Source organism: Nicotiana attenuata, unplaced genomic scaffold, assembly GCF_001879085.1.
Source record: "Nicotiana attenuata strain UT unplaced genomic scaffold, NIATTr2, whole genome shotgun sequence".
Lineage (NCBI taxonomy): Eukaryota > Viridiplantae > Streptophyta > Magnoliopsida > Solanales > Solanaceae > Nicotiana > Nicotiana attenuata.
Genome location: NW_017673242.1, coordinates 78,637 through 94,271, shown reverse-complemented (window position 1 = coordinate 94,271; position 15,635 = coordinate 78,637). Strand labels below are relative to the sequence as shown.

Below are 15,635 nucleotides of genomic sequence, written 5' to 3'. Positions count from 1 at the left end.
TGAATATATATATAAGGGTATCAAGAACCAAAAAAATTAAAAAAATCAGATCTCCAAATATGCCATATTTGTTCTACTCTAAAGACCAAGATATCGAATGACGTGTCGAACTACCAATGAAATTATGACACGTAGACACCTCGAGAGCTTGTTACGTTTAAGCATGCATGTAAGGAAGGAGGACCGTCGCAGGATCCTCCCCTTATATCGCCTATTATATATATTTACACAACTCCCTTTTTGTGAATCCCATTTTTCCTCAAATACCCAAAAAAAAATTAGCCTCTTCTCTTTCCCTACTAGAAAGAGAGAGAGAGTGTGTGTGTGGGGAGTGAAGGCTAAAGGCTAAAGAGGTAATTTTCTCCTCCAATTATTTCCATTTTTTTCACCTGCATTTTTTAATTTGAATTTTCCTGATTTGTTGTGGGTTTTTTTGATTGATTTTAGCTGCATTGAGTTTTTCTTGGCCAGATCTGTAATGGGTTTCTCTTTAGTTTTTCTTTGATTTTCCATGTCTGGTGCTCGCATTGGGGCTCTGATTAATCTGGATTCGAGCTCTGATTAATTTGGATTCGAGCTACGTCATCTGATTAATTTGGATTTGCGCTACATAAGGCTTGTTAAAGGAGAGACTTTTGAACCCGAGACTTCTAATTAAGAATTAAGATTTCTTTTTAGACTTTGCAAGAACAGTCATATATTTAAATTTGTCACAAAGGCCTATGATTTCTGTTTTGTGTGTAAATTTTTGCATGCATGAGCCATATTTAGAGAAAAAGTGTGTTTTTTTAAAAACTATTTTGTGAAATGTAATTTTTTGGGTTTCTTTTAATTGAGATTCTGATTAATCTGGATTCATGCTAGATAAGACTTGGTGCCCAGGAGACTTGAACCCAAGACTTCTAATTAAGAGCGTAGGTTTCTCTTTAGATTTTACAGAGGCAGGGTCACAAATTTAAATTTGTCAGAAAAAGCCTTTAATTTATGTTTTTGTGTGAATTTTTGCATGCATGAGTCATCTGTAGAGAAAAAATGTTTTTTTTTTTAAAAAAAAAAACTTTTTGTGATAGGTAATTCTCTGGGTTTATTTTAGTTTTTTGCAGAAATAAAGAATTTGCATGCATGAGCTATGTAAGCAGAGAAATCTTTTGGTTTTGATTTTTGAATGATTAGTATTTTAAAAATACTATTTTTATGTTTTTTTTTTTCTTTTGCTTGAGAGCGGTAAGTACACATTTTTCACAAACTTTGAGTTTTTGGAGCATGTTTAATGTGAGAATTTGAAAAGTGTTTGAGGGTAGAAAAATGAAATTTTTAATCTTTTTTAGGTGGCGGCTACCGGCCAAATCAATCTTTGCTTATAATTTATATCAGTCTTTTTTTGTGTGTTACTCATTTTTTTAATTTCGATTTGATTTGTTCAAATCATTATGTGGGGCGTTATGATTTTGACAAATCTACTTTTCCATCATGAAAAAAAAAGAAAAAAGAAAAAGTGATTCTTGCTTCTATTGACCTCACAAAGTCTTTTTCTTTTAAATTTTTTTTCTATTCACATGTTTCAGTAGGTACCGCAGCGGCTGAGTTGTTTGTATGTTTTGAATTTCTTTTTCTAAAGAGGATTTTGAAAAATGATTTTGAATATCTACTTTGGGTTATCAATTTTTGTAAAAGCATTAGCTTTTATGAAAATCATTGATCTTATTACTGCTTAGAATCTGAACAATAAAAATCTATTAAAAATAAAATCATACTCCCTCCGTTCCAATTTATGTGAACCTGTTTGACTGGACACGGAGTTTAAGAAAAAATGAAGACTTTTGGAATATGTGGTCCTAAACAAGCCAAAAAGGGGGCCAAAGCATTTGTGTGGTTATAAAGCTCTCATTAAGGGTAGAATTGTAAGTTTAAGTTAAAATTATTACCAAATTTAGAAAGGGACCATTCTTTTTTGAACGGACCAAAAAGGAAATAGGTTCACAGTATTTGATTAGATTCAAAGTACATATCATAGTAATTATTTCAAATGACTGCCTAAAGATTCTGTACTTCCCAGATGGGGACATAAATCAGAGTAGTACTCCTTTGAATGGTCAAGATTTACTATACAGTTTTTGTGCTAGGTATTTTCTTTTGGTTATATTTTTTCGTTTTAACGATGGTGGGGTTCGAGTTAGTTTGCATTGACCTCGACTATTCCACTAGGTATCTCTCAGTACGTCTCCCCACTACTGCGGCATGCGGCATGGGTCCCTGGTACATCGTGTAGATGAGAAGAAATTAGCTAGCGTACTTTGTGCTGGAAATTTTATATTTTTCTTAAAAAAAGAGAGGAGAAGGAATTCTGGTGTAGGTAGTAGTACCAATTTGGTTGATTGGTATAGTGGTTTTTACAACACCAACAACCAGTGGCAGAGACAGGATTTTTGGAGGGGGTTCAAAAAAAGGAAAAAGTTAAAAAATTACGTAAAAGAAATTGTGGCCAGTGGGGATTGAACCGGCAACCCCTTTGACCACTGAGCTATGCTTTTGGGCTGTATCAAGGGGATTCAAAATATAATATACAGAGATACAAATTGGATGGGTCCGGCTAATCCCCTTCCGCCCCCTAAATCTGCCCCTGACAATGACAACAACATACGCAGTGCGGTCCTACAAGTGGGATTTAGGGAGGATAGTGTGTATGCAGACCTTATCCTACCTTGTGAAGATAGAGAGATCATTTCCGATAGACCCCTTTTGGTATATAAGCACAGAATACAAATGTTATGGTTGAGACTTATCTATTCTCTCACAAGTAAAAAACAAAACACAAGTGGCCTAAGTGGCCAAATGGCATACCTTCAATATTTTATTCTCTAAAATTTTTGATAGGATTTCTCCCTAGAGGTGGATGTGAGAAGTGATTTATGACCTGGAAAATTAATGTTGTAGTAGTGCTATACTTTTTAATTACTTTTGCTGTCTATTTTAATTGGTTGGTTGGTGGATGTTATTAATTGTTTACCTTTTAATTAATAGATGAGGGTCCAATGGTCCTAGCTTAAAGTCAATAACCGGCATTATCGTTGAGTAGCACCAGCCTAATTTTTCTTCTTTAATTAATTAAATTAATATTGATGTTATCACATCACTGTTGCAATGTTTTGAATTTGAAGGAACTGGAAAAAGTCGAATAACGTGTAGGAAATGTGAACTACCTGTAGAAGTTATTTCAGAGTAAGCAAACTCTAATTATACATATAGAAACTTAATTAAGCTACTTATATTGTCATTAGTTGTTGAGTTTTCACTGGTTGAGAGATTGGAGTATGTTTGAAAATTGATTTAATCTAATGATATGTCGAAGGGGAGCCATCGAGCAACGGTAAAATTGTCTCCGTGTGACCTATAGGTCACGCGTTCGCGCCGTGGAAGCAACCACTAATACTTGCAATAAGGTAGGCTGTCTATAACATCACTTGGGGTGTGGCCCTTCCTTGGACCCTGTGTGAATGCGGGATGTTTTGTGCACTGGCTGCCCTTTTTAATGATATATTGAATTTGATAAAAATAGTACTTATTAGCCTGCAATAGGCCCTTGTGGTTCGGCCCTTCCCCAGACCCCACAAATAGCTGGAGCTTAGTGCACCGGGCTGCCCTTATAGTACTTATTGGCCTACGGCCAGTGAGAAAGCATTATATTTGGCGTAGTACACAGAGTGATGATATTCTTTTCTCGAGGGAACTCTTATTAATCTACTTCTTGTCAAGTTGTTTAGATGTGGAAACTGGCCTAATATTCTTTTGGCATTAGGTACAATCTACTTCTAGTTCAAGTGATGAAAAATGAATGATTGATGCCAACTCTTTGTAGTCAATTTTCTTGTGTATGTATGTATGTGTGTGTTATATACACATTTACCTAATATGCAAATGATGAAACATTCCTTTCCCATGAAAAAGTTTCATTTCATTCAGGTTTTCCCCATCCAGTATAAGTGGTTTGCTGTCTGATTATCAGTTATTCAGTATTTTTTGTACCTTGGGGTTCAAGCGGTAGAAACAACCTCTAATGCTTGGATTATGGTAGACTGTATGCATCACGCCCCTTGGGGTGCGGCCCTTCCCCGGGCCCTATGTGAACGCGGGATGCCTTGTGCACCGGGCTGCCCTTTGGTTTAGGCACTATGCACTTGGTTATAATCTACATATTTGCTGATCTTTGCAACTTTAGTTCTATGATTCATGAAAATTTGTGGTGATAATGACTTTGATTTGGGCATTTATTAGGTATAGCTGTAATGTGCTGTATTATGATTGTGTATCTGTGCATAATGTGAATCTTTTGATGTATTAGTCTTCTTTATGTTTCTGTATTTGAGTTATAAATGAGTGACAATTTCTGGCCTCATATTTCTGTTTTGGAATTTTATGTGGACCCTGTTGCTATAGACCTCATGTTTCTGTCAGTTGATTGAATTGTTGATTTGGTACTTCTTCTCTGCCAATGATAGTTTGATCTCTAAATCAAGACCTTTCATGTCTGATTTGGTTCTTGACTTTATTGATTGTGGGGTGGATACATTATGGGACCACACTTATTTTGCAAATGTTTAATTTTTCTTTCTTTTATGCATTGATCTGTTTGCTTATAGATTATCTTATATCAAGAAAATAATCGGCGAATTGTTAAGTGAAGCAAGACTAACGTACATTTTGCAGGTTCGGGATTGAAGAGGTAAGGAAGCGAAAATGGGAGCCGGCGGTAATATGTCTGTTGTAACCGGCAAGACCGGCGAAAAGAAGAATCCTCTTGAAAAGGTACCAACCTCAAAGCCCCCTTTCACAGTTGGTGATATCAAGAAGGCCATCCCACCTCACTGCTTTCAGCGTTCTCTCGTTCGTTCCTTCTCCTATGTGGTGTATGACCTTATACTGGTGTCCATCTTGTACTACATTGCCACCACTTACTTTCACCTCCTCCCGTCCCCGTATTGCTACATTGCATGGCCTATTTATTGGATTTGTCAGGGTTGTGTTTGCACTGGTATTTGGGTTATTGCGCACGAATGTGGCCACCATGCCTTTAGTGATTACCAGTGGGTCGATGACACTGTTGGGCTTATCCTCCACTCTGCTCTGATGGTCCCGTACTTCTCTTGGAAATATAGTCATCGTCGCCACCACTCCAACACTGGCTCTCTCGAGCGTGATGAGGTCTTTGTGCCTAAGCCGAAATCACAACTCGGATGGTATTCCAAGTACTTGAACAATCCACCTGGCAGGGTTATTTCACTTACAATCACCCTTACTCTTGGCTGGCCATTGTACTTGGCTTTCAATGTTTCTGGCCGACATTATGATCGCTTTGCATGTCACTATGACCCTTACGGCCCAATCTACAATGACCGCGAGAGGCTACAGATCTTCCTTTCTGATGCTGGAGTTCTTGGAGCTGGTTATCTACTATATCGTATTGCCTTGGTAAAAGGGCTAGCTTGGCTCGTGTGTATGTATGGCGTACCCCTCCTAATCGTGAATGGCTTCCTTGTCTTGATCACTTATTTGCAGCACACTCACCCGTCATTGCCTCACTACGATTCATCCGAGTGGGATTGGCTAAGGGGAGCTTTGGCAACCGTCGACAGAGACTATGGCATTCTAAACAAGGTCTTCCACAACATCACCGACACTCACGTCGTACACCATCTGTTCTCAACCATGCCACACTACAACGCAATGGAGGCAACAAAAGCAGTCAAGCCATTACTCGGAGACTACTACCAATTCGATGGAACCCCGGTTTTCAAGGCGATGTGGAGGGAAGCAAAAGAGTGTATCTATGTTGAGAAAGATGAAGCTTCTCAAGGCAAAGGTGTTTTCTGGTACAAAAACAAACTCTGAACTTGGAATTTGGAATTGGTCTTTGGTTATGTTTGGTCTGAGTCTAAGAGTCTAAGTATGTACTATGGATTTGAAGTTAATTTAGCTAGTGTTTTGTACTTGTAAGTAAAGGGAGGTTTATGTTTGATGAAACAGAGAGAAAACGAAGGGTAAAAATTGAGGAACAAAATGCATCCTCCACCTCCCTTTAGTATGTAATCTTTATGTAATGAACTACCAGTTTTAAGTTATATGCCTTTGGGAAGACTAAAATGAGCAATCTAAAAGGTACTGAGTTTTTGTGTATGTCTACAATTTTACTGGTCATGGGCGGTCATCCCCTTCAATGCCTTCTGGGTTTAAGCATGTTGCACAAGGTTTGCCTAGTGCGGTTTATATCTCCACGGGAGAGGTTTACTCGGTGCGCACAAAGTGGTCACCCGAAGGACAGAGGCTGTGGCAGAGGTTGTCGCGATTGTGAGTTTCTCTCTTACCAAAAAAATAATATAAAAAAAATTGACAATATGTACAAATTGGGTAGTTTAATAAGAATGGGGCTATTTTTAAAAGTGGGTTAGCTTTTAAATTCGAATAAATGACATCAACAGTTGGATTCATGACCATATCCTTTATCAAAATAGTCATCATTCTTCTGATAGCTGCCCTTTAGATTTAGCTTCATAATTGAAGTTACAATAAAATCTGTATATTACTTGTCATCTCCCTGTGCCTAAACTATTGATCACTCTTGTCTTGGGGTGGCAAACGGGTGGGGCGGGTCGGTCGGATATGTACGGGTCAAATAATAATGTAAAAACGGATAAAATATTTGACCCACTCATATTTAATACAGATAGAAAATGGCTTAACTGGTTAATAATATGAGTATGGCTTCTTGAATGTGATCAGTTTTGGGATAATTTCTAGTCTCTCAAATTTAAGGAATTCTAATTTTGAGTTTTGTAAATGTAAAAGTTAAACCAATTTATTATGTAAAAATTACACGGGGCGCCCTATTTGGTCGCCCCCATTTAACCTATACCCATTTTTTTTTTAAAAGTTTTAACTTGTACCCACTTTTTAAACAACTTCAGCCCCTTTCTCCTCCTCCTTCTCCTCCTTCGTTTTCTTCTTCTTCTTCTTCTTCTTCTTTTTCTTCTTCTTTCTTCTACTGCTGTTGGTGCTGCTATGAAACTTCAGTTTCATGGGGATGATTGCCATAAGTATATTTATCAGATTATTTAAAAACAAATTATAAATAACTTTCTAAAGTAAGTTCTGAAGAAGATGATAGTAACTTGTTTGATTCAGCTTTATACATTATCAATGTATTTTAACCTGTTGTGCTAAATCATTTATCTAGTTTTTTAAGTTACTAATTCTACTTATGATAAACTTATTATCTGTACAAAAAATCAATTACATGATAGCATAAAACATGCTGAAGTTCAGAAAATTTATAACAAAACTTCAGCTAAAACATGCTGAAGTTCAGCAAATAGAGAAAAAAACTTCAGCTACTAGAATGCTTAAGTTCAACAATTACAAACAAAAACTTCAGTCAACACTAAGTTTACGTGAAAAACTTCAGCTAAAACATGCTGAAGTTCAGCAATTACAAACAAAAACTTCAACAAATAGAGAACAAAACTTCAGCTACTAGAATGCTTAAGTTCAGCAATTACAAACAAAAACTTCAGCAAATAGAGAACAAAACTTCAGCTACTAGAATGCTTAAGTTCAGCAATTACAAACAAAAATTTCAGCCAACACTAAGTTTACGTGAAAAACTTCAACTAAAACATGCTGAAGTTCAGCAATTACAAACAAAAACTTCAGCACACTTGGTTCAGCAATTTTTGCTACTTCAGGCCCGTCTACTAGAATGCTGAAGTTTGCGTGATTGCCTTTGCTACTTCAGGCCCGTATACTGAAGTTACGCAAAAAAGTGGGTATGCTTGCAATTTTTTTGGCAAAGCGGGTACAAGTTAAAACGTGACTCAAAAAACGGGTATAGATGCAAATGCCCCATTAATTATCCATTAAGTATTTATTTATTAAGTGAATAATATGGATCCTAGCCATATTTTGCCCATTTTTAAAAGTTCACTATCAATTCATTTTTTAGTGGATAATATGAGCGGAACTAATATTTTAACCATTTTGTCACCATTAATTTTATCCATGAAGGATAGACTTAAGTCAACTTGAATCGTCGCGATTTTGCTGCTCAATCGAACCGAATTTGGAATTTAGGATCAATAAGTTCTAACATGCTCAGTTTGACCTTATTATTATATGTTTATGTTTTCAATTTTTTTTTCTTCATATGTAACATAGTTTGAGGCAAATGCAATGTATTCATTTGAACACGTAAAACTGCCCTAAATCCGGCTTTGATGCTAAGTTATGATCTTATTATAATTGATGCAAGTTTTTTGGTACAGAGTTAGTCGATGCCTAATTATTCCGGATAATGCTTACGTCGTCTGTATTATTGTGGTTGCTGGTACGGAGTTAGTCGATGCTTATAGTTAACCTTTATCACGAAAAGAATTAATGTTCAAAAAGATAAATATAGTTAGATATATTCCAAGTTTGATTGTAAATCAGGACTTTTTCAAATAGAATTAGATGAACATTCTAAAGAATTAGGAAAAAATCAATCGTACGTGAAAATAAACAAGATGAGAGATTTTATGTATTTGTAACAAAATAATAAAAGTAGAAGAACAATATTGCAGAGAAAGAGAGAGAGAATTCTTATTGAACTTTTGGGATCAATTACAATGGAATAGAACCCTCTATTTATAGGGAGAGGGTGACTTAGCCACCAAGTAATAAACCCTAGAATCTCTCTAAATATAGACATTCACCATAAATAAAATTCTATTTATAACACTCCCCCTTGAATGTCTATTCAACAGATAATGTGCCTCGTTAAAACCTTAACTAAAATAAAATCCAGTGGGAAAAAAAATTCTAGAAAAGGAAAAAGAGTACACATCTAATAATACGCCTTTTGGTTGCCTCGTTAAAAACCTTGCAAGGAAAACCCAGTGGGACAAAACCCTGTAAGGAAAAAAGAGCGCGCATTTACTCCCCCTGATGAGAGCATCAATTCACATCCTTGAGCCTTCTCATCCCAATCTTGTACACTAGCTTCTTGAAGGTTGACGTTGGTAGGGATTTTGTGAACAAATCAGCCATATTATCACTTGAACGAATCTGTTGCACATTGATATCACCATTCTTTTGAAGATCATGTGTGAAGAATAACTTTGGTGAAATGTGCTTTGTCCTATCTCCTTTTATGAATCCTCCCTTCAATTGAGCTATGCATGCTGCATTATCTTCATACAAAATTATGGATAGTTTGTCACACTTCAAACCACATTTGTCTCGAATAAGGTGTATTATAGACCTCAACCACACACACTCTCGACTTGCTTCATGAATAGCAATTATCTCAGCATGATTAGATGAAGTAGCCACAATTGATTGCGTAGTCAATCGTCAAGATATGGCAGTGTTTCCACAGGTAAACACATAACCTATTTGAGATCGAGCCTTGTGTGGGTCGGATAAATATCCAACATCGGCATAACCAACAAGATCAGGACTGCAATTATTGCCATAAAATAAGCCCATATCAGTAGTCCCTTTTAGATACCGCAATATGTGTTTGATCCCATTCCAATGTCTCCTTGTGGGAGCAGAGCTATATCTTGCTAAGACATTAACTGAAAACGTTATGTCAGGCCTTGTAGTATTGGCAAGATACATTAGTGCACCAATTGCACTAAGATATGGTACTTCAGGACCAAGTAGCTCTTCATTCTCTTCTTGAGGTCCGAATGGATCCTTATTCACATCAAGTGATCGAACAACCATCGGAGTACTTAATGGATGTGCTCCATCCATGTAAAACCATTTCAATACCTTTTCTATGTAGGCAGATTGATGGACGAAAATTCCGTTTGCCAAATGTTCAATTTGCAAACCAAGACATAATTTTGTCTTTCCGAGATCTTTCATCTCGAATTCCTTCTTTAAATAATCAATTGCCTTTTGGAGTTCTATAGGAGTTCCCACAAGGTTTATGTCATCAACATATACGGCAAGTACAACAAATTCCGATGTTGTTTTCTTTATAAAAACACATGGGCAAATAACATCATTTATATAGCCTTCCTTTAATAAATACTCACTAAGACGATTATACCACATTCGTCCTGATTGCTTTAGACCATACAAAGATCTTTGCAATTTGATTGAAAACATTTCCCGGGACTTTGAATTATGTGCGTTTGGCATTTTAAATCCATCGGGAATTTTCATGTATATCTCATTATCATGTGAGCCATAAAGGTAGGCGGTAATCACATCCATTAAATGCATGTCAAGCTTTTCATGGACAGCAAAACTAATGAGATCAACGGAAAGTTATAGCATCCATAACGGGTGAACATGTCTCTTCAAAATCGACACCAGGCCTTTGTGAAAATCCTTGTGCAACAAGGCGTGCCTTATATCTTTGTACCTCGTTTTTCTCATTTCTCTTGCGTCCAAAGACCCATTTATAGCCAACAGGCTTAACACCATTAGGTGTTTGGACTACAGGCCCAAAAACTTCACATTTTGCAAGTGAATTCAACTATGATTGGATTGCTTCTTGCCATTTTGGTCAATCAAGTCTTTGTCGACATTCTCCAACAGATTGAGGTTCAAGATCCTCACTTTATTAAATCGTGGATTCCTTCATGAGATTCTTTCGTAGTGTCTTTTTGATCATTTGTTTTCCTTTTTCTAGGATTTTGATCTTTGGAACCTAATGGTCTGCCACGTTTTAGGCGTGCTTTTGACTCATTAGCTATGACACTAGAAGATTGTCCAATAGGGACATCAATACGGATTGGAATATTCTCTGCATGGATATATGATTTTGTTATCCTTTTCAAATCCGTAAATGCGTCTGGCATTTGATTTGCTATTCTCTGCAAATGGATAATCTTTTGCACCTCTTTTTTACAAATAGAGGCACGTGGATCAAGATGAGATAATGATGGATTTTTCCACAAAATTTTCCGTTTGGTTTCACCAAATTTTCCCCCTAATTTTGGGAAATTGTCTCATCGAATCGACAGTCTGCAAATCGCGCAGTAAACAAATCCCCCGTCAATGTTTCGAGGTAGCGACTAATGGAGGGCGATTCAAACCCAACATATATTCCTAACCTTCTTTGCGGACCCATTTTGGTGCGATATGGTGGTGCTACAGGCACATATACTGCGCATCCAAAAATTCTTAAATGGGATATATTAGGTTCATGACCCAAAACTAATTGCAACGGGGAATATTTATGATAATTTGTCGGTCTGAGACAAACTAGCATTGCTGCATGCAAAATGACGTGACCCCAAACAGAAGTGGGTAACCTCGTTTTCATGAGTAACTGTCTTGCTATCAATTGCAGACGTTTAATTAAAGAATCTGCAAGGCCATTTTGAGTGTGAACATGAGCTACAGGATGTTCCATTTTTATCCCAATTGATAAGCAATAATCATTAAATGCTTGGGATGAAAACTCAGCAGCATTATCAAGTCTAATAGACTTAATTGGATTATCGGGGAATTGCGCCCGTAATCGAATTATTTGTGCCATTAATTTTGCAAACGCGAGGTTGCGTGATGACAATAGGCACACATGAGACCATCTAGAAGATACACGCAAGAAAAACTAACTTGTTTCCTCAACTTTGAGAACCCATCTTTGTGCGTTATGGTGTTAATCATAATATACACCGCACATCAATAATAATAAGATGGAATTATTTGGTTCCTGACCCTGAACCACTTGTGAGGGGAGAAAATAATATACTTTCGTATATAACGTATATCAAACTGATATAATATAACTTTGTTCTCATAAGCAATAGTTTAGCTATTAAGTGGAGGCACTCAATAAATTATTTTGCTAAACCAACTGTGATGTAAACCAACTTATCAAGAAGAACTATCTTGAATAAAAAATCTGGAAATTATGCTCTATATTAAATTATTGAGCAAGTTACCTCGCAAACACCAGGTTGCGGGTCAATAATAATTGCACATGTAACCATCTCATAGATGCATCTTATGTGGTATACATGGCAGGTGAATGGGCCCATATTCACCTTTGATATTTCCAGCATTCGTGGGATTCAATCCCAATTTTAATTGGTCTATTAATTAATGAGAACAAGCAATGTAAGAGAATTCGTAAAGAACTTTCTAGTTCTTTAATATTTACCCATGTGAATTCTCTTTTATTTTTGCACATCATACTTGAATTAACATGGCTAAACCAATTATGCCAACTGGATAAATTATCAATATTGATAAACTCCAGGTTTACACCATGATGTGTGCAATTATGAATAAATATGGGTTTTTATATCAATAAATATTCATTTCATTGTGGTATTCTTTTGTTTATGTAGTACAAATTGGAGAATAAAGCGGGTAGCTTTTCACATACATATTACCTCGCTACAAGTTGTACTAATAGAAGATATTAAATCTTTCCTTTATTTATAGTCTCAATATAATCAACCGCTTTCGCGTATACTTTGGAAACTGAATAAGTTTCTTTGAGTCTTACTACAACACAATACCTTATTGGTAATTAATTGTGTTTCTCCAAAATAGTATAATTGGCTCTCCCAGAGTTCTCGATTAATTTTGTAGTACCACATATTCATCAACACCCATATGGTGAATATCTCTTTTAAAGAGAAAGTTATACCATTATGGTTATGGTCAAAATTATATGCAAGATCTGTTTCTTGCATTACCGTTGTCTTTTAACAATCACAATGCCAAAATATTTTGGCGTACAATAGGTATGTGACCAATGACCATTCATGCCATAATAATGACATTGATTTCTTATATCATCTCAAACCTCCTTCTAGAGGTGAGTGTGGTATATTCACTACCACTAGCACGTTCATATTCTTCCAAGAATGAATATGTATTCATAAATCAGATGTTATCACATTCACATCATGAATGGACCATAATCATCTATATGTGCTTTACAAAATCTCATGTCAAATCGATGCAAATGTTTTTCACAGAGTGAAAGATTATTTTGAGAATCCTTATTTTCTCATTACCACAAATGATGACGATTATAATTTCGTCTATTGCCACGTCCATATCCATTGATACATTCACAGTAATAATTTTGTCTTCTTTCAGACTTATCACATACTGCTATCACATTCTCTTAAGGGAATGAGAATGGAGCAAATTCAATGGGACGAGTTTTCAATTCTTTGCCCACAATCATACATGAATTTGATCATGACGAGGCATAGAAACTTTACCACTTCAGGTGGTTATAATTTCTTACAAACTCCATTAGAGTTATAATCAAACTTTGTTGTCTTTGCTTGTATTTAAAATCAAAGTACAGAATAAGAGAGAAAAATACGGTAAAATACTTACCTTAAATCCAGAATTTAATCATGAAGGAAGTTTATGGAATAATTGACAATCATTATGCTCAATCCCAAAGCTTCTACTCAATTGGTTAGAGTCTCGTGCTGATAACGTGTAATAAAATAATAAAAGTAGAAGAACAATATTGCAGAGAAAGAGAGAGAGGGAATTCTTATTGAACTTTTGGGATGAATTAAAATGGAATAGAACCCTCTATTTATAGGGAGAGGGTGACTTAGCCACCAAGTAATAAACCCTAGAATCTCTCTAAATATAGACATTCACCATAAATAAAATTTTATTTATAACAGTATTATAATATTCTTATTATTAGTACTAAGATTTTGACAGATATGTCAAGTTATTTCTGAAACACAACAAGGAAGACAAAAAACATAACTTAGAGACTTTCAACATAAAGGATAACTAATAGCAAATCATCTACTAATACATGATTTGGAATTAAACACTAATACTTTATTTTTAATTACTTCTTCTTCTCCTCCTCCTTGGACAGCTTAATCACCTAAAATTAATTAACATAATGCAGCATTAGGCACTGTATATATTTTTAAACGAAGAACTACTTCACCAAATAGAAAAACAATTTGAAAAAGTGAAGAAAAGAAAAGGAAAACAATGAACTGTTTGAAATGCAAAAGCTCACAATTTATGTAGGCGTTTGGACTAAAAATTATATATTTGGAGTTAATTTGAAAAATGGTATTTAAAATTATACTTGGACATGTATTTCACTTGAAAAAATATTGTAATTTTGGTGAGTGGAAAAAATAATTCTGAAATTTTTTGAAAAAATGGTCAAAATCATTTTGATAAACTCATTTTCGAAAAATTTCCAAAAGCTTGTAAAATTTTATGGACAAACACATTTTTGAAGAAAAAAATTGAAAAAAAATTGACAAACGACATGTATGTGTTTTAGAAAACTAGTTTTTATCCCGATTCCACCCTTAATGTTTGAAGAAGACGTACAATCATTTATCACTCATTTATGGGAAAAGTAAGGGTAATTTAGTCAATTACACATCATGATTAGTGCTATTAAAAGTGTGTCAAAATCTTAAACGACATATAAAAAATGATAGAAGGGGGTTATAACTTACCTGAACACCCTTGCAAGGGCTATCAACATCACAGTAAGATTCAATAGTAATTAACACTTGATTATCCAAATTCTCTGCATATTTATAGCAAGGGCAACTTGCACCAAGTATGCTCTTGAATGTTGGGCAGCATGGATCAATTTCAGTTTCGTTGAACATGCACTTGTAAATCTTTGCTTCGTCACTAGCTGAGCAGCTCGAACTCGGGGCGGGAGGGGGTGGGGATGGTGGTGGAGGGCTTGGTCGTGGTCGTGGTTGTGGTGGCGGAGGAGGGCTAGGGCATGGTCGTGGTCGTGGTCGTGGTGGTGGAGGAGGGCTAGGGCATGGTCGTGGTCGTGGGCGTGGTGGTGGAGGAGGGCTAGGGCATGGTCGTGGCCGTGGTCGTGGTCGTGGACGTGGAGGAGGGCATGGCCATGGCGGTGGTGGTGGCCACGGGAATGGCCAGGTCAAATAACATGGAATTTCCCATGGCCAGAGTAGTTGTAACTCGTTCCTGTCATCGGCCACGGCCACTTCTCTCGCCGTGGCCGCTTGTTGGTGGCTGCAAAACAAAATTGCAGTCACCATTAACATCATGAGCATATTGTTCATGGTTGCCATATTTCACTGAATGGTTTGTGTTATACAGTGAAGAGATATGAGCTATCTATATATAGACATAATTAAAGTTACTGTGGTAAGTAGGATTTTAGTAAATTAGTTAGCTATCATATTCTGCTCCCTGCAGTTAGTAAAAGAGTGACTGTAGGACATATATCACATGCAAATAAGTTACATCCTTTCCTTTCAAAATGGGCCAGTTACCAGTACAATTGGATAATGTTTGATACTTTTGGAAATAGTATGGGCTAGCCGGTTTTTTGACGGGTAATCGAAAAATAGTCAGCGTTTGCAAAGTCATTGAAAAATAGCATGTGGCGATAAAATTTGGACAAAATACCCTAGCTGAAATACGGAAATTCCAGCATAATATGCTGGATTATGGAGCTCCTGTGTATAAACTTCCAACATATTATGTTGGAACTCCAGCACATTATGAAGTTCTAGTATATTATGCTGGAGTTTCATATGTAAAAAATTTGAACTCCACCATATTATGCTGGATTTTTTCCGGATTTTAAGGATATTTTTTTCCAGATTTTATCTTTACATGAAAAA

At 36.1% G+C, this 15,635-nt stretch overlaps 2 protein-coding genes across 4 annotated transcripts; one reads left to right on the top strand and one right to left on the bottom strand.

Annotated features, from left to right (window-relative positions):
• Window positions 1-236: 236 nt before the first annotated feature.
• Window positions 237-6,171, top strand: LOC109215819 (delta(12)-acyl-lipid-desaturase-like). 3 transcript variants are annotated; one of them, XM_019379931.1, is made up of 2 exons: window positions 237-353; window positions 4,705-6,171. In XM_019379931.1, exon 2 carries the CDS (start codon window positions 4,735-4,737, stop codon window positions 5,884-5,886), a length of 1,152 nt encoding a protein of 383 aa, XP_019235476.1. In that variant the 5' UTR covers window positions 237-353; window positions 4,705-4,734; the 3' UTR covers window positions 5,887-6,171. The 3 variants fall into 3 exon arrangements, with proteins under 3 accessions (XP_019235476.1, XP_019235477.1, XP_019235478.1); XM_019379932.1 differs by lacking the exon at window positions 237-353 and adding an exon at window positions 3,708-3,796; XM_019379933.1 differs by lacking the exon at window positions 237-353 and adding an exon at window positions 3,941-3,960.
• A 7,534-nt stretch (window positions 6,172-13,705) lies between these two features.
• LOC109215820 (keratinocyte proline-rich protein-like) lies at window positions 13,706-15,115 on the bottom strand. Its single transcript, XM_019379934.1, has 2 exons — window positions 14,478-15,115; window positions 13,706-13,879 (listed from the first exon to the last, which is right to left on the bottom strand). Exons 1-2 carry the CDS (start codon window positions 15,075-15,077, stop codon window positions 13,841-13,843), a joined length of 639 nt encoding a protein of 212 aa, XP_019235479.1. The 5' UTR covers window positions 15,078-15,115; the 3' UTR covers window positions 13,706-13,840.
• Between the last annotated feature and the right edge of the window lie 520 nt (window positions 15,116-15,635).

Coding starts and splice junctions, on each gene's coding strand:
- LOC109215820 (XM_019379934.1), bottom strand. CDS start 15,077: ATGGCAACCATGAACAATATGCTCATGATGTTAATGGTGACTGCAATT. Junction 13,880..14,477: donor GCCCTTGCAAGGGTGTTCAG/GTAAGTTATAAC, acceptor AATTAATTTTAG/GTGATTAAGCTGTCCAAGGA.
- LOC109215819 (XM_019379931.1), top strand. CDS start 4,735: ATGGGAGCCGGCGGTAATATGTCTGTTGTAACCGGCAAGACCGGCGAA.